Consider the following 23,315-nt stretch of genomic DNA (forward strand, 5'->3'; position numbering starts at 1 on the left):
TTTTGGTTATTTCTTCATGTATTTAAAATTATTTTTAAGTCATTTCCTGCAGGCACAAGATTGTCAAATAAATTTAATTGTTTGATTTTCAGAAATTTCAAATTTAAACAATCCTTTTGGAGTAACATTGAAGAAATTAGTATAAAAATGATGGTTGAAATTTTGCTTAACAAAACACTCTTTCCCTTTTAAAGATCAGTTCAGAAATACATATAAATATATATATATATATATTTACGCTGTGTAAAATGGGTACATGTCTTAGTTCTTCCTAGATTTTAACAATCTCTAAATAAACTAAGTGAACAAGCCAGTACTTCTTGGACCACTGATCAACTTAGTATATGTTTCAGGAATGGATGAAGTAGAAGTGGCTTCCTTTTGGACATGGTTGTATTATCAGTTTCTATTTTCAGTCACTAAAATCCGTGATTCCCATGCCAAATGCTTCAAATGTGAGAAAGAGATGGGTGTTTCATAACCTCACTTCTCAGAAAATGTATTCAAGTTTTAGTCTCCTAATAAATCTAAAAAAAAAAAAAAAGCCTCCTCAAATATGTTTACGAACTCCTCCTTGGTTCAATTCAATGAGGTACTAGCCATTTTGACTGGTCTAAAATCAGCACTTCTATTTTACAAAATCTGGATTAAAGATGAATTTTAAAGATTGAACTCCATCTTTAATCTGTAAATTAATTCATTTTTTGTTTTACCTCCAAAGTAAATCTAATCAGATAGACCAGAGGAACATCATAGTGGAGCTTCAACCTGAGCGCATCAGAAGGCCTGGATTTGAATTTTGTACTAATTTGCTGAGTTACTTAAATTCTGAACATCCTGAATATCACTTGTCTATAATGTTGGGATAATATTACCTGTAGACATGGGGGAAAATACTACAACTTATCTAAGAATGCTTGACATATACTGGCTGTTTAAAAACCTTAAGCCACTTTGACCTAAAAAAAAAAAAAAAACAAGAAATTGCAATCAAATAAAGCGTTTTACAGTATCACATAGACAAGCCTATTTAAATAAGACATCATAGAAATCAGGTTTCTTATAGAAAGAATTATAGTAACCAGTCAAACTGAGAAAGATATTTTTCTTAAACTGAAATATCTGTTCTATTTATTCTGTTTACTATTATAATTCTAATTACCAATGTAATTCTCACTCTTTGTGTGATAGTCTCTCTGTGGTGCCTGTCTCTAATAACATTTTCAAATTCTTTAGAAAATAATGCTATGACTTGTAACCCTAATCACAATTTGAGTAATCTCATTCTGTATTCATAAAAATCAAGGGGCTTCCCCTTAAGAAAACAATTTATACTTGCCAGACAAACACTAGTATTTTGCTGACTGTATCAGAGTCAAAAAAGAAGCAAACTCACCGCGGAAGAAAACAGAATTCTAGACATCTTTTCTCCTACTCATATAAACTTAATCAGGGCTTGCAATTAAATTTTTGAAATTGTTCTATATCATCCTTAATGTTTAAAGCTTCATTTCTACCTCTGGGCCCCATCAGTAAGTAAAACCCGCATATCATCCCTGTTAGCTGGCTTTTTAAAATGTGATGTCTTATAGTTTTATTTACAATCCTAATCACATCATTGATTTCAGTAATCTTCAGTAAGAGTAATTATTAATGCTGTCAAAAGCAGAGGCTGGGATTCAATTTTTTTCTTTTCCTTTAAAAAAAAAATAAACCTGGATAATTAAGATTAAGCTTAATAATGTAACTCTAGAGGCCTCTGGGTAATTAGAAGTTTCCTATGATTGACTATGTAATCAATGTAAAGATAATGTCTTCACTTAAACTTCTATACATACCCCAAAATAATTATATGAGCTACAAATGGTTAAAAAAAATGCTAGGAGTAGTCACTCATCATACCACAGAAGTAACTAATTTTCTTTTTCAGATAGGCACCCCACCAAATTCTATCTGATTGAGTATTTTTCTGTAATTTAAGACAATAATAAATCTATCTTGTCTACTAATGCCCCCAAAACTAAGGCATGTGACATTTTTACTAACTCAGGTGTGTCTTAAGGACACTAAGAAAAATTAAGAAATAAAAAACAGGATAAACCAATAAAAAGAGATGAGACATTTGAAGAAATCAGATTTTTCAATATCCAAAGCAATTTTTTATAGAAGGATAAGATGAGGTAATGCATTTTAATTTTCAGAAAAAGAGGTCATGATGTAATAAAGATTGTCATTCCATATCAGATCTCTTTATTTACATTCTGAAAGAAGGTGTGGAGCAAAGCATAAATTTCCAAAGGATTACCTATTTTTCACTAAAAGACACAATATGTGAAGGAGCTAACAAGAATGTAAGTGTGCTCAATGTTGATCACCCACCCCATACTTAGGAAATATATTTGGAAACAGTATCAAACACTATTGCCTGATTTTAAAATACTCCTGGACTTCTTACTGATCAATACCTCTTAGAGAAAGGATAAGAGTATAGCATCTGAACTGAAACAGTATTATTAGAAAATGATATTTTGAGCATTAGGATATATAATTCATGTTGCTTTCATTTGCTCAGACCATTGTAAAAAATCCATAAATCATTTTCTTGTTCATGTATTGCTTAAGTGCAATTTGTCATTTTGCATTAAAGGGTTGCTTCAGCTCATCAGTGCTTTTAATTCACTGTTTAGAGTTTAACAAAATGATGGCCCTGTCTGATAACTGAAAAGACACTGAAATGTGAAGCCACACCAATATTAACAAGGTTAAACAAAATGGAGAAAACATTTCTACCTTGAATATCAAGTAACACTTAATAGCTAGTATTCTCAGTCCCCCAAACAGGTTGGTTTGTTTTCCATTGGGTTCAAAGCATTAGAACACAGTAACTAAAGAGTTACCTGAATGCTTATAACATATAGCATGTATATGCTATAAATCTTTTCCAGCAACTCTCATCAACACTCACTCTCCTGGAGATGAACAAAAACGAACAGTATGGCATTGGTTCCAAAGCCTTGCCTTCCCACCTCTGAAGTTAGGTTACACTGCTACAAATAAACCGATTTAATGGTTACCCAACAGAGCTGCCATACAGTCCAGGTCTTTTGCGTTTGCCCTCTGCACTGTGCTTGCTGGGAATAATAAGTGCAGTGAACCACCCAGCTCAACCCTGGCAGGGGTTTGGCATTTGAAAGACTCCTTATTGACAATTTAAATTTTTTTCCCTTCTATTTCTTTAAAAAAGAATTCTCTCAAAGCTCTGGGCACACTGCAATAATAAGAGGATTTAGAAACAAATTGCTTTCAAGTCAAGTTAAATCACTGCAAACACTCATTCATCCAAATGCTAGTTAACAAACTTGTTTTCCTTCCGCCTTTCCCTGAAAAGCGTAGGGAGGAAAGCAGTCCCGTTAGTTAGTTTCAAAGTTTGGGGAAAAAAAACAAAACACAAAGTTTGTAACTACTGTGTACAGAAAACGTGACTGTGAGATTCTTAGCGCCCACCCTCGCCTGCTGCCCTTAGAGGACAATGAAATTAACAAGGATGGTTTATCACTCACACACCAACGAGGACTTCTATGAAGACTGATTTTGATAACCAACCCTCCAAATAATAATAATAGCTACTTTCCTCCATCTGTTTTAGGATACAGTTTGCGTTGGCCCAGAGAGTTGGTTCCTGGAGGGGGCGTGGGGAGAGAGGAGGGTTATATTAGGGATTGCTTCTCCCCGCCGGTTTCAGTTATGGGGGAGGAGGGGGGTGAAGGACGCTGCATTATAAGATATTCTGTACTTCAAAGAGGTTGTCAGCCCCACCACCCGGGCTGTTATTTATGTAATCACGGCCTCACTAAATTCTGGGGTCCGACAAGTGAAAAAGCAAAGGGGGAAATCTGCTCCATTGACACTGCATCGAAGAAAGTACCCTGGTTTTATTTAAGAGGCATTTTTAAAAGACAGAGTTAAAGCGCTGTTTTGTTCCTTAGGTGACGGGGTGGGGCTGTTTAATGGTGCCAGGGTGAGGAGGCAGAGAAGGTTGCTAAAGCCAATGTCTGAATCGTGGCCCGGGACTACATGCTCTTGCAATTACCCTTGGCTGGAGCAACGTAGAGGGAGGCGGACCGAGGGCTCGCGCTTGTTCTCACAAGAGGAAGACCCCGTCGTAACCCCGCCGATTCCAGGGCGCCTCGGAGACTTGAAGCCAGAGAGGCGAGACCTCTAGAGGACCCCGGCCGGCGTCGCCGGCGCGGATCCTGGCCTCTGCGATCCAAGAAATCCTGCAGAGCCCCCAACAGGCCGGCCCAGCCGAACCAGAGCCCCAAAGCCAAATTCGCTGGCTTGTCCTGTGCCGCTTTCGCCGCTAGGAGACGCCTGTAACCCACGTTTGTGGACAGAGTTTCCCTTTCGAACACAACTGCTATCAAAAAAAAAAAAAAAAAAAATGCAGCTCAAGTATTACAGTGGATGTAGCGATTATTTACAGGCAAATCTGACCATCTCTCCACGTTCTCATCTCCACCTCTGGAAGCTCTCTGGCTCTAAGCGAACGTCCAAAGTCTGCTCAAACTTCATCTGTTTTGAGAAGACAAACCCCCTCCCACAGTTTCTGGATCTGCATTGTCATTCAGCCGCATGCTTCTCACACGCAAACACGCGCGCACACACAAGTGTTTCCGTACGTACAAATGAAATATTAGAAAATTACCGTCATTTAAAAAATGCTCCAGGATTATTTTGATGAGTCAGCTTGAAGACCTCAAAACATTTCATTTCAATCCTGCAGATCTAAGGAAAAATCAGGAACGGGAGGGGGAGAAAGTACAGATGCAATGCCATTATTAATATTCAGATACACTATAATCTCCTTTTCATTGATCCACAGGTTCTTTTAAAAACTGACGCTCCATTCTCAGCTGCAGACGTGACGCTAAAATCATTTTAACTGCAGCGGTTTTCCCTGGGCTTTGGCCAATCGTCAGTTTACTGCAGCTGGAAAAGGATTAGCCATTTTTGCTGGCATCCTTTCCTTCCAACCGCTCAAAGGCTGGACCTATCTCCATGAAAGAGCCAATGGGGGGCGGGGGGCCTAGAGCAGCAGACAGGCACTCGCGGGACTCGGAGAGGCAAGTCTCAGTCTATACTCTCGCGGCCACTCGCCCTTCTTAATTCCCTGCCAGGAGGGAATGACAACATACCTCAGGATCGGGTAAACGACTCTCCTTTTCCCGCAGGTTGTAGCGGTGTTACTCCCGGGTCATTCATTACCAGGAAGCCCCAAGGGATCTTTCTATCTTGTAGCATAAGAAGGCAACTGAACAAGAGTTGCATTGGTTGAATAAACAACCCCCTACAGCCCATTAATTAATACACAATTATGCTTTTAAAAATCTTTTTGGAGAATTAACATTCAATCCACTCTGGCATTGAAGAGTTCGCGCTGTATTTTAACTTCACAAGAACTGGGTGCGTTTACGCGCCGCTTTGCCCCCGCGCTTCGCCGAGAGTGAGCACTCGGAGCTCCTCAAGCGCATCCTTCGGGGCCCCGGAGGTGTTGTGAGGATGCTCCGTTGGGGCTTATACAGAGCGATGCGCGGGACCTTGCAGGATGGATGCGAGCGCCGTGGATGGATGTGTAAGCGCGTTCGCAGATACTCGCAGCCTCACACACACTGGGGCCCAGCGTGTGCACGGCCCCAGCCCACGCACCTACCCCCAACCCCTCCCGCATACGCGTTCACAGCCGCCCGGCTGCCCTCATCCTGCGGTCTTGCTCCAGGCTGGGCAAGAATCGGTGCTCGGGTCTAGTGTAGGGAGGAGGAGGAGATCGCCAATTGTCAGGAAAAAAAAAAAAAAAAACAGAAAAAAGCTTGTGCGCGCCGCCGCTGCGTTGCACTAGGCAGGGGGAGGCGCAGGGATATTCGAGGCGCCTTGCAGCGAACGGCAGAGCTCGTGCCCGAGGCCAGAGAGTCAGCGCTAGGCTGGCGGGCTGGAAAGCAGAGATCAAATGAAACTCCTCAGTCGTTGATCAAAGGGCTCACAGCTCAAATCAGATCCCCCAGCGAATTAATCTTTTGGTAAGATACTGTAGATGTACGTTTAGGAAGGGAAGAGGCGAGTATAAAGCGTCTGCACGTCTATAGGAGCCGCCAGCGTTCATCCCTGGGCTTGCATCCCCTGGCTGTTTGGGACCCACCTCTGCTCCACACTCCAGCTGTCTCACCCCTTTTCCCCGCAGCCCCTTCAAGACCTTCACACTTAGTTTGACACAGCCTACGCCATATCTGTTTTTAAATGTCCTGCTAATCTCCGCCAGGGTCCCTTAATTTGGTAACCCCTGCCAATTAGTGGCCCCTCTGCAACTTTTCCCTGTTTTTCTCGGTGACTTATTTTCACGATGAGCAGCAAGGAAAACACCTTAAAGGAAAAAGAATGTTAGCGTCATTGGAAACCCCGCTCCCGGGAGAGGATGCCGCTGCTGCTATTATGTTTTCGCATTTGCTGATGCAAACAGGGAAACCTCTCTATTCCCTCTCCATTACCTGCGGCTGGGGACTAGGAACTTTCCGCGGCAGAGTCCCCAGCTAGCACCTCGGGACCTGCCGGGCTGTTCTCGCTCTCACACTCACACTCACCCCGGCAGCCCAGGCGCGGGTTCCATCCCGCCCGGCCCGGTTGCTGCGTGACGCGCCTTCTTGACGGCCGGCTTGTCCAATTAGCTCTGACTCGGTGGGTGGTGCTCCTCGGCGATTGGTTGGCAGAATGAGGGCGCTGCGCAAAAACAGAGAAGCGGAGCGCTCGGAGCTCAGAAACTGCCAGCCGAGATCGCAGGCTCTAGGGCTGAGGCAGGAGGAGGAGGGAAGAACTGAAAAGCAGAGAGACAGGTTAGAGGAAAGAAGAGGCTTGGGAAGGAAACAGCAAAAAAGAAACTGCTCATCACAGTTACTGAGAGGCAAACGACGGTGGAAATGAGGACAGAGAGAGGCAAGACTATGACAGCCAAAAAAGACAAATAGAAAGAGGAAAAAATGCCAAGAACATCCATCCGGAGAAATGAAGAGAATGAAAGTTTTATGCTGCAGAGCCATTCTATGCTTTTCCGGCACAAAATTCCCTCGCTGTTTTTAAGCCCTTTTGCATTTGCCAGCCGTTGACAGTAAGAGGCATGTTCAGCGGTGCCAACAGCATCTCCTCTTCCTTCTCCTCTTCCTCTTCATCTTCCTCCTCCTCCTTCTCCTTTTCCTCCTCCTCCTCCCATCAGCGAGAAGACAAACCGAGGACAGTCTTGAAATACCGAAATTTCCTCCTTGGGATTTGCCAGCGCCGCGTTGCGCCAAGACTGTCGGAATAAAGGACGCTGACTATTGTATTATTATTTTATTAATTGGTCAGTGGGAAGATTACAGATGAGGAAAGGGGACGCCTGTCACCCTTCCTTCTCTAAAATCAAAAAATGAGGTTGAATTGGGGGAAACCCTAAAATGAAGCAAAAGAAATAAGATTTGTAAGGACAGAAAGCCACAGGAGCCCCCCCACATAGCGCACTTTTATTTGTATTTTTTATTTGAGATTTTTTTTTTTTTTTCGTGGTGGTGGGGGAGGTGATTGGGTGGCTGACTGGCTGCGGGAAGCTGCTTCCTTTCCCTTTGGAGATGATTGTGCTATTATTCTTTGCCTTGCTCTGGATGGTGGAAGGAGTCTTTTCCCAGCTTCACTACACGGTGCAGGAAGAGCAGGAACATGGCACTTTCGTGGGGAATATCGCTGAAGATCTGGGCTTGGACATTACAAAACTTTCCGCTCGCGGCTTTCAAACGGCGCCCAACTCTCGGACCCCTTACTTGGACCTCAACCTGGAGACCGGGGTGCTGTACGTGAATGAGAAGATTGACCGCGAGCAAATCTGCAAGCAGAGCCCCTCCTGCGTCCTGCACCTGGAGGTCTTCCTGGAGAACCCCTTGGAGCTGTTCCGGGTGGAGATCGAGGTGCTGGACATCAACGACAACCCCCCCTCCTTCCCGGAGCCGGACCTGACCGTAGAGATCTCTGAGAGCGCCACGCCAGGCACCCGCTTCCCCTTGGAGAGCGCTTTCGACCCAGACGTGGGTACCAACTCCTTGCGCGACTACGAGATCACCCCCAACAGCTACTTCTCCCTGGACGTGCAGACCCAGGGGGATGGCAACCGATTCGCCGAGCTGGTGCTGGAGAAGCCTCTGGACCGAGAGCAGCAAGCGGTGCACCGCTACGTGCTGACCGCGGTGGACGGGGGAGGAGGGGGAGGCGGAGATGGAGGAGGAGGCGGCGGCGGGGGAGGGGGCCTGCTCCCCCAGCAGCAGCGCACCGGCACGGCCCTACTCACCATCCGAGTGCTGGACTCCAACGACAATGTGCCCGCCTTCGACCAACCCGTCTACACTGTGTCCCTACCAGAGAACTCGCCGCCGGGTACGCTCGTGATCCAGCTTAACGCCACAGACCCAGATGAGGGCCAGAATGGGGAGGTCGTGTACGCCTTCAGCAGCCACATTTCGCCCCGGGCGCGCGAGCTCTTCGGACTCTCCCCTCGCACCGGCCGGCTGGAGGTGAGCGGCGAGCTAGACTACGAAGAGAGCCCGGTGTACCAAGTGTACGTTCAAGCCAAGGACCTGGGCCCCAACGCCGTGCCTGCGCACTGCAAGGTGATAGTGAGGGTGCTGGATGCTAACGACAACGCGCCGGAGATCAGCTTCAGCACCGTGAAGGAGGCGGTGAGCGAGGGCGCGGCGCCCGGCACGGTGGTGGCCTTGTTCAGCGTAACCGACCGCGACTCCGAGGAGAATGGGCAGGTGCAGTGCGAGCTGCTGGGGGACGTGCCGTTCCGCCTCAAGTCTTCCTTCAAGAACTACTATACCATCGTGACCGAGGCCCCCCTGGACCGAGAGGCGGGGGACTCCTACACCCTGACCGTGGTGGCTCGCGACCGGGGCGAGCCTGCCCTCTCCACCAGTAAGTCCATCCAGGTGCAAGTGTCAGATGTGAACGACAACGCGCCGCGCTTCAGCCAGCCGGTCTACGACGTGTATGTGACCGAGAACAACGTGCCAGGCGCCTACATCTACGCGGTGAGCGCCACAGACCGTGATGAGGGCGCCAACGCCCAGCTAGCCTACTCGATCCTGGAGTGCCAGATCCAGGGCATGAGCGTCTTCACGTACGTGTCCATCAACTCCGAGAACGGCTACCTGTACGCCCTGCGCTCCTTCGACTATGAACAGCTCAAGGACTTCAGCTTCCAAGTGGAAGCGCGGGACGCCGGTAGCCCCCAGGCGCTGGCTGGCAACGCCACGGTCAACATCCTCATCGTGGATCAGAACGACAACGCTCCTGCCATCGTCGCCCCCCTTCCGGGGCGCAACGGGACTCCGGCGCGCGAGGTGCTGCCCCGCTCGGCTGAGCCCGGTTACCTGCTGACCCGCGTGGCCGCGGTGGACGCAGATGACGGCGAGAACGCCCGGCTCACCTACAGCATCGTGAGGGGTAACGAAATGAACCTCTTCCGCATGGATTGGCGCACCGGGGAGCTCCGTACAGCGCGTCGGGTGCCGGCCAAGCGCGACCCCCAGCGGCCTTACGAACTGGTGATCGAGGTGCGCGACCACGGGCAACCTCCCCTGTCGTCCACCGCCACCTTGGTGGTGCAGCTGGTGGATGGCGCTGTGGAGCCCCAGGGCGGGGGCGGGGGCGGTGGCGGGGGGTCAGGAGAGCACCAGCGCCCCAGCCGCTCCGGCGGCGGGGAGACGTCGCTGGACCTCACCCTCATCCTCATCATCGCGCTGGGCTCGGTATCCTTCATCTTCCTTCTGGCCATGATCGTACTTGCAGTGCGGTGCCAGAAAGAGAAAAAGCTGAATATTTACACGTGTCTGGCCAGCGACTGCTGCCTCTGCTGCTGCTGTGGCAGCGGGGGGTCGACCTGCTGCGGCCGCCAAGCCCGGGCGCGCAAGAAGAAACTTAGCAAGTCGGACATCATGCTGGTTCAAAGCTCCAACGTACCCAGTAACCCGGCCCAGGTGCCGGTGGAGGAGTCCGGGGGCTTTGGCTCCCATCACCACAACCAGAATTACTGCTACCAGGTCTGCCTGACCCCCGAGTCCGCCAAAACCGACCTGATGTTCCTTAAGCCCTGCAGCCCATCGCGGAGTACGGACACTGAGCACAACCCCTGCGGGGCCATCGTCACCGGTTACACAGACCAGCAGCCCGACATCATCTCCAACGGAAGCATTTTGTCCAACGAGGTAAGGCTGAAGCGAAAGGACCACCATCTCTCATCTCCTCCATCCGAAAGCCTCCTCTAGCCCGGCCCTTGTATCTCTGGTGCACTGTGTATTTATTTTTAGGATATTAGCTTATTTGTATCTTTGTGGGGGCAGGAAGGGAAAGCTGCCTCTCCCACCCCTTCTTGTGTAACTTAAACTTCGTGTCGTCCCTAATTTTCTGCGCTCCACCCTTCCACATTTATTTTCATTGCCCTCCTTTGGTGCTTTGCCACCTTGGACCCTCCTTCTTCCCTCTGGCATCTTTCCTTTTAAAATCCTAGTCCCTTCACCCCACCCCACCCCAGTCCTTTCCCTTCTTAGAAAGCTGGGACTAAAGGAGAAAGTGCCCGAGGGGAGAGGGAAATGCAGGGAGGGACCTTCTGGCACTGGCAAAGGTCTTTTTTTCCTCTTTGCATTTGTCCCAAGCATAATAAAATTAATTGTTTGGCTTTGTTTATCGATGCCTTCAGTCGCGTGTAAAAGTAAGCTATAGATTGTTTAACTTTGCACAGTTGTCTAAACTCGAATGCATGTTTCAGTGATCCTTGTTCTCTGAACTCGGGTTGCAAAAAAAAGCCTTCAGTTCTACTCTGGACAGCATTTACAGACGTTCTTGAAGCCCAACGCCCACACAGTGTGAATTTGAATGAAGTTGCTTTGGCACAAACCCCTGTAAGCCGTAAACTCACGGAAAGGCTTCAACAGTCGTTGTCTTACATATTCCTTTTAGCTAATAATCACCTTCTTGCCATCGTTTTTGATGAATCACTGCTGTTGGCTTTCTTCATCAAAGAATTTGGCTTGTCAATTCCGATTTCCTTTTCTAAGATGGAGAAGTGGCAAAGTTGAAAGGAGGGAGGGAGAGGGAGAACAGAGTTGATTTCTGTAAAAAGAAAGTTTGGACCGGAAAAGGTGCGTGTGGGGTGGTGGAGGCGGGGAGGAGAATGCAGAGTGTGTTTGGAGCGGGAAAGAATTGGGGTCAGGAGGGAAGCGGGTATTATGAACTCCTTTTTTGGCAGGTTATTTTATTTATTTTGAGTCTTAGATATTATTCATTGACTTTCATGAATATTTGTACAGCTCATTTGTATCTTAAGCACATTTTGAAAATAAACAACAAAATTATTCCATAAAATATCCAACCTTTTTGCTTATTGAGCGTGCTGTTTTTCTTGTGTCAACCAGTATGCACCTAAACACTTTTTTAGGCCACTGAAAGGAAGACTGCAGCATATTCTAGGTTGACTCTATTGGAGACAATAGTTTATGAGGGCCAGCTATGAGGTTATTTGCATTCTCTCCTTAAAACGCACACACAGACACATTTAAAATTGGCCTTTTATTTGTGTATTTTTTTAACCTTTACTGAAAATCTAGATATGCAAAATCTGCATATCTTCTTGCCTTTACTAGCACTAGTCTTTATAATAACTAGTCTGAGATCTTAGAACAGCTTAGAAATTCCTTAATAATGTACACAATTACTTAAGCTAGAAATAGTTACTAACCTCAAAATCAGACTGTTAGGTAAACCCATAGCGTTCGAATGCTCTTGATTTATTTATTTTTTTTCTAGAATAAACATCAGCGAGCAGAGCTCAGCTATCTAGTTGACAGACCTCGCCGAGTTAACAGGTATGGACTCCTTTTTTTTTTTTCCTAGCTTGGTGTATAGACAAATTGCGACCTACTAAAAGTAGGAATTAGGTATATTATTCAATATCAAAATAGAAAATGATAAAGTATTTCCAATTAGGACAGGACATAAATATTGATTATATTAGGTTTTCTAGACAATAAATTAAAAAATATTGGTGTGTTTCTTTTATATACAACCACTAAGTATATTTGAATATTTTGTCAGTTTACACTCTTACACTGCTTCTGATAATCTTCCTAACTATTCCAGACATATACATATATATCTGTCCTATGACAGTGATATAAACATATGCTCAGCTCTAATCATAGAATAATGATTGAGCTTTACATGCCTTAAGGGCTCAAACTGACTGCAGATGCTCAGGGTTGGAGAGTTAGGCTTAAGGTTTTAAAAACTAGCTTTAAGCAGAAATCAAGAGCTATAAGCATCTGCAGCACCATAGGTGACCATGTGGTGGCAGAAGAATGTTTTCTGTGTTTCTTCAATCTTTTTTATTCTAATATTCACATTTTTGTACTTCTAGTTCTGCATTCCAGGAAGCCGACATAGTAAGCTCTAAGGACAGTGGTCATGGAGACAGTGAACAGGGAGATAGTGATCATGACGCCACCAACCGCGGCCAGTCAGCTGGTAAGTGTGATTAAAGGGCGATGCTGACTTTTATAGTGGATTTTTAAAAAATAAATCCTCAGAGGATGATGTTTTAGGTAGTTCTCAGTGTTAGTAAACCTACAGAAAACTGGTGTCATCCTATGTTGACAATTGTATACTCAAAGGGACTTGTAATACAGTCTAATGTTCCTTTAGAGAATGAAAGTTAGAAATTCATTGTGGAATACGTGAGACCGTGAAACATTTCTTTTTTATGTCATGTTCTTTCCGGGAATTATATTGCGTACAAAGGACATAGATTGCTCACCTGGTCCAGTCCCCAGTCTTCAGTCAATTAAGCTATTATTAGACTTGCTTATGGATGAAATAACAGAAGATGAATGAAATTGGTTGACCTGTACAAGGTCACAAGAGGAAAAGTGAATGACTGGGAAGCAAAATCCAAATTTTCTCACTTCCAGAGCAATGCATTTTACATACCACTGAACGCTGATGAGAGAAGGAATGGTGATTAAAAGTCATGAATAGATTGAAAGCAGGATTTCCAAATCTGGGTTCTTAGGCTTCAAGACATTAGTAAACACTTGATAATGTGCATTTTCTGAGGCATTCCTCATATTTTCAACAGAATCCATGTTCAAAAGTTGACCTCTGGGTGTATTTGCTTGTAAGCTTGAAGGTATTCCCTGGTGGGAGTTACAATGTGATACATATTTTTTACTTTGTTTTACTTTATTTTTCTCCTGTACACATGTCCCCTTTAAGTTTTATAGAATCCTGATAACTCTAGTTACTAACAATTAAAGAAAACACTGAAAAGAAATAAAATATGTACCTTAAAATAATGAAAACAATTTCACAAGGTTTGGATTTTCTTTCTACTTTGTTTGCATTTCAACTATGAAGGATGCTTTATGAATTTTTTTTTAAACTTTTTCTCTTTCAACTGAGTTTTGCATTCATCTGACACATGAAGCAATGCAAAGGCAAGCTAACTTGTGTCACTTCTAAAAAGCGCCCGTCGTTGGACTGTGTGGAGGTCCAACTTCATTCACTTGAGCTTTAAGCTCTGTTTTGGTTAGTGATTAAGCCATGGGGAGATAGGGTTCTCCTTTTCAAGGTAACTGATCCTCGAGAGCACCCATTCCTTAACACACTGCATGGACCTCTGAAAGATGTTGAGGCACTGTGTCAAAGGGCAGTACCCGCCCCACCGTCGCCTGGCAGCAGTGGTGGCTACTGGCCCCACTTGGCTCATGTGTGGTGTGTCTGAGGCTGCCTTGGCCTTGGGAAACACAGGCAGGAGGAGGGAGAGAAAAGACTGCTCAAGGGTCTCTTTATATTGCTGCAAGTCATTAATATGCAGACCTAATGAGACTTGAGAACTGCCAAGAATCCCCGGAGGTCCCTGCCCCTTGCGGGCCTTCACGCTAAGTGAACAGAGCATCTATTTAGTGTCTGGGAACCTGACAACAAACCAGATCTTGCCAGAAGTTTATATTTGAGTACAAAGTCCCTTTCATTTTTGGCCTATATATGACATATGATTTATTGTTATCTTTTAAAAGGTGTACGTTTGGAATTGCTCATTCCTATTCTTTTTTTCAGTTTCTGATTTCATAGTCAGCCTTTTAAAGCTTTGGAAACAAAATGTTTAACATTAAAAAAAGAAAATCCCCCGCTGCATGTTTCCTTGGGTGTATTTTATTCCTTTCCCACTCCCCCTTACTTTTTTTTTTTTTTCTGTAACACTCCAGTCTCAATGAACATTTCAATTAGTTTAGTTCCTCAGACATAATGAGCCATAATAACTTAACTGAAGAAAGAGAAAGGAATAAACATCTGCAAAAAGTGCTAAATTTGGAAGATGGACGGGAATATGTTCTTATCAATGTGCCTTCCCAGCAGCTCTTTTATTTCACAAGCACTCAATGTTGCCATTTTGGTAATATTACTTACAAATTATTTGAGATGTCAAAACATTTGAAAATGTTAAATGCTAAATTGTATTTGGAAAACATGTTTAAAAGCGGGGTAGTTTTCATTTTTCTTATCAAAATGGCAAATTCTTTTTTTCTGTCCTTAGATTTTTAACATGTAAAAGTATTACAGAGTTAACAATCTGCGGAACTATTTCATTAGCATTTATAAGGTTGCCACAACATATGGGCGCAATGATAGCTGTTTTTGAATTGTGTTAACACACTTGTATTAAGAAATAATTACACATTTTTGTGCTGAATTGCAGTCAGATTTAATGTATCTAGTTTCATTGTTAAAATGATTTTGCATTGTTTACCTTTTAAAGTATAAAACCCTAAATGCAGAGAATTAAGATGCCTTTACTTAATGACTTTTTTCCAGTCCATTCTTTGTTGTGTACTATAAACTTCACACCAAGTGGCTAGAGTATTTCCTAAAAGTTAAGCCTATCTCAGGCAAACAGGTACATCTGCTTTATTTCCTTGTACAACGAGGTATTGATGATCTTCCAATTTTGCGATATTTAGAGAATATTCTTCATAGCACATCTGTTTCCAGGTTTAGGATATGGAAAACTTTTGAGCTAATAAGCAAATCCCACTCAGCTTTAGGTTTTAAAGGGGAAAGTTCGACTATCATGGAAAAACAACACTGAAAAGATATGAATTCTGAATTCTCTAGTTTGTATCTCATTGCATGTTACATAGTATACACTGTCTAGCTTAGTTCTTCACCTGTTTAAACTTCCTAAGTCTTTATTTATTCCCACTTTCATTTTCTATGTTAACATTAATTTGTATTTATTTATTTGGATATGCCTTCTGTTTATTCTTCTATGAATAGTTTTCTTTTTTGTTCTTTCTCCCTCCTCCCCACTTGCTTTTCTCCTCTCTAAGCCATTTGCAGTCACCAATCTTGTTCATAGAAGGGCTTTAAACACGGAGGCAGCTGCACAGAGAATCACATAAGCTTTTTCAGTTTTCCACTGCACCTGGCTCCATGTGTGGAATTCTTCGACGTGACCACTGGTCTGTGGCACTTTCTTTCTATAGGCTTGTCAAGGTGCTTTCCGTTTATTTCACTGCACTATTGATGTATTGGGTAGGTATGGCAGAAGTCCAAGGAGATGTGGTAAATGCTTGCATAAACTATCACAAGGGGAGAAACTGATTAATCACAGCGTAAATAGCTGAAAAAAAAAAGACGAAATGAACTTAAAACTAGTACATGTTCCATTTTATAATACCGTTAGATTAAAAGATAGATTTTTTTGTCTGATTTAAATACTGATACAACATTTTTAGCTGCATAGTCTTAAACATTTTAGTATTATCGGAGGTAGATCTAAGATCTATTTAGCTGTAAGTAGTTGTTTTTTTCCCCCCATTTATTAAGTACTTACAATGTGCACACTAAGATTAAATTTGAATTTTTTTTTTTTGAATTTATTTTTAATAATTGACCTTCTTAAAATGTGTATTGAAGAAGAAAACCCTCATAAGTTAATGTTACTTGTTATAATCTACCTGAAAATTTTCAAATTTCTCTTCTTCTAAATTTTTCTTTTATTTAAAAGACAGCTTAGCTTCTAAATGTGTTTATTTCTTAACTAATTATTATGAGACTTGTACATGACACATGTTCAAAACTTGAGTATAAATTTAAAAAGTGATTTATATTGTCAGTGTTTTCATACTAGTAGATAAACATAAATCATGAAATAAATTAAGCCATTGTACTACTACTGCAATATCAATAAGAATTTTCGGCCTATCATAAAGTTAAAAATTTCCCTTTCTCAACTCCAAAAAGAATTTAGATACTGGTAATTAGCTTCTGGCTTTACAAATAAGGTGAATTTATACCATAATCTGAATAAGCAAAAGCTTTTTCTTTTTCACCAGGTTTCTGGTGAAAATATGAGCTACAACTAGGTAATGCAGAGACATTTACAATTGAAAAAGATATAAGACAAATATTAAGAGAACATGGAGAAAAAGATAAATATATTGAAATATGTTAGGTAGTGAGAAAATTTTGATCTGCATGTTTTGATTTTTTCATAGATGAATTATGTTGTAAAATCTCTGCTCCCAAACCAAACCAAAAACTACAGAAATTTTGGTGATTATTGTTAATATCTCGAATTTCTCCAGTGTTAAATAATTACAAGAAGACTTAAAATTTCCTCAAAAACATGTGTGTTGATTTTTTAACTAATTTATCATATTTGGGGAAAAATACATTTTTTGAAGGCTTGTTACATGAGAAAGGTCCATGTAATTTTACTGTATTGAATTCATCAGAAAACAGAACAAATTGACTATAATTACATTTTTGAAATCACAGTTTGTTCTCAGTGGTAATATCACAGCCTCTGACTATAAGGGATCAAGTTACTTGCTAGTGTAAAAAGATGTATTTTAAAATTTGTCTAAATATATCTCTATATAGCAGGCAGTCTATCACTTCAGCTGTCGTGCCATGTAGAACAGGCCATTTCTGAGAAGTGGAAAAAAAATAAATTGCAAGAAATTGCAAATAAAATCTGTATGTTGAAATGTTTCTTAGGAATGACCAAAACCTCATAACTCAGGTGTGGCCGGTAGTTTTCTGCTATACAAGTCTCACAGGTTCTAAAATAAGGGCATTTGAATGAGAAAAAAAAAAATGACAGTTGAAGTTATTTTCTCTTGGGCCTGCAACTTGAGATGTTAAAAATTTCCAAAGCAGTGTGAAAGATACGCATTTTTAAATGTCCCATGTACAGAAATACTTGGCATTCCGGTCGTTTGTGCAGTCATTGACCGCCACAAAACTTAAACACGCCTCTGCTTGTCTGGTCATTAAAATAATATACTTAATGGGGACTAGTGATATATGAAAAAAGATAAAGTCATTTTCGTCTTTCAGTGGCTCCCTAAGGTGAGGCCAGGTAATGGGCACAATTTATTTAGTTCTCAAACTATACATATGAGACAAAAAAAAAATTTTTTTTTCAATGAATACTTCTAAAACTTATTTGAAATTTATTGATATACTTTTTATGTGATTAAAAAAATTGTTTCTACTTCTGATATTTTCCTCATGAGAAATTAGTACACTTGTTTTGTCGGTAAAACATGTGAAACATATTCATGCCATCTTCCCTCTCTTTGTAGTTTACATAAAGCTGTGTTATCACTATGGGGATCCCACTTTAAAAGGAGTAGCTCATAAATTTATGAGGAACATTATGTACAAGTGTTGTTCCCCTTTCAGGCAGGTAACACTGTTTATCCAACAGAAAACTTTATCATATTTCTCGCTTTTCTTGTTATGCACATGATAATTTTTTTGTACAGGTTTTCAAGTCAGAGAACTTTATTTCATCATCTAAGGGAATTTTAACTAGCGTCTAATAAGTCAAAGAGGCAGAAAACCGTACACTTCAAGAGAAGAAATTTAGCACAATTGAATATCAACTAGCCATGAAAACAAGTTCTAATAAAAGTACCTTCTAACATCTCATAAAAGTACCTTCTAACATCTCCTAAAAGTACCTTCAAATATCTTAAAGATAATGCAGAGAATAGATCATTAAGTTTTTTCTGTGTGATTATCATATTCAGAATTATAAGAATTCTTGGGTACAGTGCTCAAAAAGATGTGAAATAATATTAATGGTCTCATGAGGTGTATTTGAAAGGGTTTTATCAGTTATGTGATGAAAATTGTATTAATTCCAAATTTTGCATTAGTACCCATCTTTATCAGGATCTGGTAATATAATTCTATCTTAATATTTGAATTTTTCCATCAACTTCAAATTTAATATGATATAAATGTATTTTTAAAATAATTGCTCATAATTGACTTTTAATGGTACTTCCATCTATCAAAAAGACCTTTTATTCCTTATTACACTATAAATTGGGAATGTTTAGAGTACAGTGCATCAAAATACAGATCTCTCTGGTTCTATAGCTTCTAGTTACCTGCCGTGTCAGTGTGCATCGGGGATATTCTTCTTCCCTTCCTCTTTTTTTTTCCCCCTAATACCTATCTCCTTATAGGAATAGGATAATTTAACTTCCCTGGTGTCTAGAAAATAGTTGACCTGTTTTACTTGCTGATCTTAGTCTGATTCCTTATCCCAGCTTCAACTCACATTTATGTTCCTCAATAATGCACTGATCAGTATTTACTTCTGGGTTTATGCATGACAATTATCAATAGATTATTATAATCGAAGTCAGATTTAGTATTGTACATGCTGCCGCTGCTGCTATTTAATCGCTAAATCCTGTGAGACTCGGTATGACCCCATGCACTGTAGCCTGCCAGGCTCCTCTGCCCATGCCTCTTGCCTAGGATTTCCCAGGCAAGAAAGCTGGAGTGAGTTGCCATTTCCTTCTCTAGAAGATCTCAGTGCAAGGATCAAACTCCCCTCTCTTGCATCTCCTGCGTGGCAGGCAGATTCTTTACCAATGAGCCACCTGGAAAGCCCCAGCATTATACACAGTTTAATTTAAAATTTAAAAAGTCATTATAACTTGAGATTAATATATGATAAGAAGTTTGGTGTTATTTCTTTAAACAATTTACATAATTAATTGTTTTAAACTCCAAAATACTTGAGGATAATCTGGGGGCTTAGTAATTATGAAAAATTGATTTCTTTGTATTATATAAAGAGCTGTTAAAATATGCACACAAAAAGTAAATGATTGTGTGTCAGGATTTTACAAACTAAAACTTGCTCAAGAGCTCAAATCACTCATAATATTTATAGAAGAAACAATCAAGTGTTTTCATTACACTCTCTTGATTAAAAAAATAATCCGTGGTTTTTCCACACCGGGCATTTCATGCATTTGAGAGTTTCTGGCATACGGAATAATCACTCTTTGGTTATTTCTAATTGATCCTATTTTTAAACATATTTAATAAATGCATTGCTCTGTCTAGAAACACATTAAAATGTGATTTTTGTTTGTGTGCTTGCTTTTTTTACATAATGCTAGTTATCAAATTGAATAACAGATAGTATTCTGTAGTGCTCTAAAATGATATTTTGCTTAAGAGACTGAGTGAGCTTTCTTGGGTCATAAATATCATGTTTAATAATCTTGTCAGCCTACAGGAGACAATGAAACTTGAAGATGTCATTTGAAATCTTGGTATTCTAGGATCAGTAAGCAAACATTTCTGTGTTGTCTGGGACAAGTGTTTTCCAATATAGAACAAGTAATAACGTATTCGTCAATAGCGCCTGCAGCTGACTCACCTTGCACTTGGTTACCTTGGTTTCACTAATTACAGTCATTTGTTCTGGGCTTGTCTAAGTGCTAAATGATAAGCAGTTTGTAGTAATATGGACTACAAGAGTGTCACTGAAAAATAACTTGTAGGAAGTCATTTTCTAAGAACCTAAAAAAGCATGCTCTTGGCCACTCTTGTTTTATTCTTATTATTTATTGGTATATCGATATATAGGCCATGTTTCTGTTGAATTTCACTTTTTATTTCATGTCTAGATCTTATTATCCAAATATCGTCACTCACGCTTCCCATATTTCTTCCATTTTTGTCTCTAAGGAAAAAAATATGACTTATCATCATTAGAAATTACAGGTAATGAAGGCTTTCCACTTGGGTTTTATTTTTTCTGTTACAAATTTCAGAGATTTTCTTTTTTTTTTAATATTCATTCTCACTATTTTCCAATTATTTAAATAATTTAGAGTCAATATTTTCCCTCAACATCCTGACCAGTTTAGAAACATCTATCTCAGAGCCCTGTTTGCCAAGAGTCCTACCCTTTACCAAATAATACAAAGCAATTTGGGGCTCCTGTCAGGTTAACAGAAGAAAATTCTGTTAAGATGCCTTTACCCATTACTCTTTACATCGCCTGTAATGTTTCACTACTAAGCTGGTAAGATTCCCTGGAGGATGGTATGGCAACCCACTCCAGTATTCTTGCCTGGAGAATCTCATGGACAGAGGAGCCTGGTGGGCTGCAATTCACAGGGTCGCAAGGAGTCGGACATAACTGAGAACAGAGCGCATACACAAGCAGCTGGTCGTGTTGATGTAGCCTCCATCCAAAGCTTCTCTGTTTTCTGCTCACAGGTATGGATCTCTTCTCCAACTGCACCGAGGAATGTAAAGCACTTGGCCACTCAGATCGGTGCTGGATGCCCTCCTTTGTCCCTTCTGATGGACGCCAGGCTGCTGATTATCGTAGCAATCTGCATGTTCCTGGCATGGACTCTGTTCCAGACACTGAAGTGTTTGAAACTCCAGAAGCCCAGCCCGGGGCGGAGAGGTCCTTCTCCACCTTCGGCAAAGAGAAGGCCCTTCACAGCACCCTGGAGAGGAAGGAACTGGATGGACTGCTGTCTAATACACGAGCGCCTTACAAACCACCATATTTGAGTAAGTATTACATAAAAGGCTGTATCAAAGTCTTCCCTTTCAGGAAATAAAGTTCAACATGCCATTCTTCTTCGTAAAAATAGAATTCAGGTTGTTTTCAAAAACAAAGATAAAAGTGACTCTGGGATGCAGACAGCGCTTTACAATACAAAAATGAATATACTTAACAGGAAGACAGGTTCCTGGGTTAGTAGATTAAATCAAACACAACTTCTGATGTTGTTGAAAACATTTTTCAAATGATCTTCATATTTCCTTTGAATATTGCTCACATGTTTACTTGATTTCCATGTGTTTTGAAGGGCTTGTGTAAGGTGGAAAAACATCTCTTGACACAATTCACAGAGCAATTTTGTTTTCTTATTGATACCAGCATTATTGCTTAGTCATCCTTTCCCCATAAAGACATTAAACATGTTAAGCTAAGTTCAGAGTACATTGCAGCCATCAGTTTGATAATTTTGTGTAGGTTAGTAATATGTTGGCATGGATTCAAGTCACTTATCAGAATCAGAGGAACTACATGATGAAAGCATATCAATACAGCAATATTATTCATTTATTTACAACAATAGGTTCTTCTTCTAATATTGAGACTTTGATAATTGTACTTAGCTCTTTTGATTTTGGGACCCTAGTCTCTAAGTGGATTATTTTATACAACCAGTTGAATAACAAATGCTTTAGGATTATTTAGTATATTTTATTTGAGGGTCTTTGTAAGGAAATTATTCCATTTATTCTCTGCTATAAAGGAATCTTTACTTTTTAGTTAATAGTTAAATACCACTGATGATTCAATATTTTGATCAAACCATGTCAACTAATATTTGATAAGAATGGAAATTATAAAAACTCAATCAAAAGATGATTTTTATCTTGTACAGCAAATCCAATGTACATGTCATTTTCTTACTTTCATCTTCCAGTGCAAGAAATAAAAATAATGGAACTATAAATTAGAAACAAAAATGAGCCACTGCAGATATATCATTTCTTTTATGACTTATGAAGTGGGATGAAAAAAATACTTAAATGGAAGAAAAAACTAGAAGAATTTAGCCCTTTTATGTAAACATGAAAGTCATGGATTAAATACATGGAGGATAAGGATATGACTACAACTCTGGATATTGATAATAAGAGTTAGTTATTATCTTACGATTAAAAATGTGAATCTGCCATTGAATACATGCATTCTGATAGCAACAATGATCAAATTGTGTATTTAGAAGGATTGCATTCAGTTTTTCAAATTACTTAGGAATACCATTACCCCAGAATGACATAGTATATTAGCATTTCAGAACCAAATAATTATTCCTCTCTATAAATTATTGATATTTGTTTTGCTTCATTTTATAGAGTTATGAAATATGAGGGCACAAATACTGAAAAAAAGTATTTTGTTGAACTATCTAACAAAATCTCTTACAGATGTAATTTGTATGCTAAAGTCCTAATGTTTAACTTATACATCCACATAGACTATGATTTAAAGCAGCTTAAATTCAAATTTTAATAAATAAGGACAATGATTCACTCTTTGCCCCTCAAACTAAATTCTGGATTTAAAATTTTACTTACCAAAGTTTTCCAAATTTAAAACAACATATTCTCACTAGTGTTTCACTTAAACTAAGAATAGATACTACAGAAATATATTACCAGTAATGTCAAGGCAAAAATTCAAAGTGTATATGATTCAGAGTAATTCAAATGTGTATTTCTACATAAATATATAATATTTTCTGTTAGCATATATTAACTGGTAATTCTACATTAAATATAGTGAGAAATCAGTTCACCCTCTTTAACTCTTAGTGAATACCAACCTTGATGAAGTTTCATTTACATTATAGAACTGAAATTTTGAACATCTATAAAAGTCTTTCTCTACTGACTAGTTTTTCTTTTTAATTTTAAAAATCATGGTAACATTTTTTGTTGATAAAAATTTTAATGCTGCATATATTATAATGCCAGTGTCTCTACTTTAGGAGTCTAGTATTTTCACTTAGATCCTTGATTTCAGGGATTATGAAATATGTTATCAGTTATATGTGCTGCTAGAAATCAAAGAATGCATGTATTATTTTACTAGGAAAATTAAGATTTTTTTACATATTATCCAGACGTGTATTATAATCAATTAATTTTGAATAACAATTTATGTCTTCTGTTTTAGTCAGCTCAGCTCACATTGCTCAAAATTTAGGGTTTGGGGTAAAGTGTGACCAGGATGAAAAAGAAGCAGAAAATTAGCTATTTTGCTGTTTTTGCTTATACTCTCCTCAGTTTTTCATATAACTTTAGTGATATCTGAACTTTTTTTA

The 23,315-nt window shown here is 40.4% G+C and overlaps 1 protein-coding gene and 1 long non-coding RNA gene across 3 annotated transcripts in view; one reads left to right on the forward strand and one right to left on the reverse strand.

Moving 5' to 3' along the window:
• Positions 1-4,719: 4,719 nt before the first annotated feature.
• Positions 4,720-6,727, reverse strand: LOC122693510. The gene is made up of 3 exons (XR_006340929.1): positions 6,633-6,727; positions 5,196-5,287; positions 4,720-4,785 (listed from the first exon to the last, which is right to left on the reverse strand). It is a non-coding gene; the product is annotated as an uncharacterized LOC122693510 (long non-coding RNA).
• Positions 6,728-6,807: 80 nt separating this feature from the next.
• The window catches only part of PCDH10 (protocadherin 10), a 42,711-nt gene continuing 26,203 nt past the window's right edge, over positions 6,808-23,315 (forward strand). For both annotated transcript variants that reach the window (XM_043902423.1, XM_043902422.1), the window contains exons 1-4: positions 6,808-10,277; positions 11,875-11,933; positions 12,485-12,591; positions 20,674-20,979. In XM_043902423.1, the coding sequence (XP_043758358.1) occupies positions 7,650-10,277; positions 11,875-11,933; positions 12,485-12,591; positions 20,674-20,979 (3,100 nt within the window). In that variant the 5' untranslated portion in view covers positions 6,808-7,649. The remainder of the gene's footprint in view (positions 10,278-11,874; positions 11,934-12,484; positions 12,592-20,673; positions 20,980-23,315) is intronic.

Source organism: Cervus elaphus, chromosome 5 (genome assembly GCF_910594005.1).
Source record: "Cervus elaphus chromosome 5, mCerEla1.1, whole genome shotgun sequence".
Lineage (NCBI taxonomy): Eukaryota > Metazoa > Chordata > Mammalia > Artiodactyla > Cervidae > Cervus > Cervus elaphus.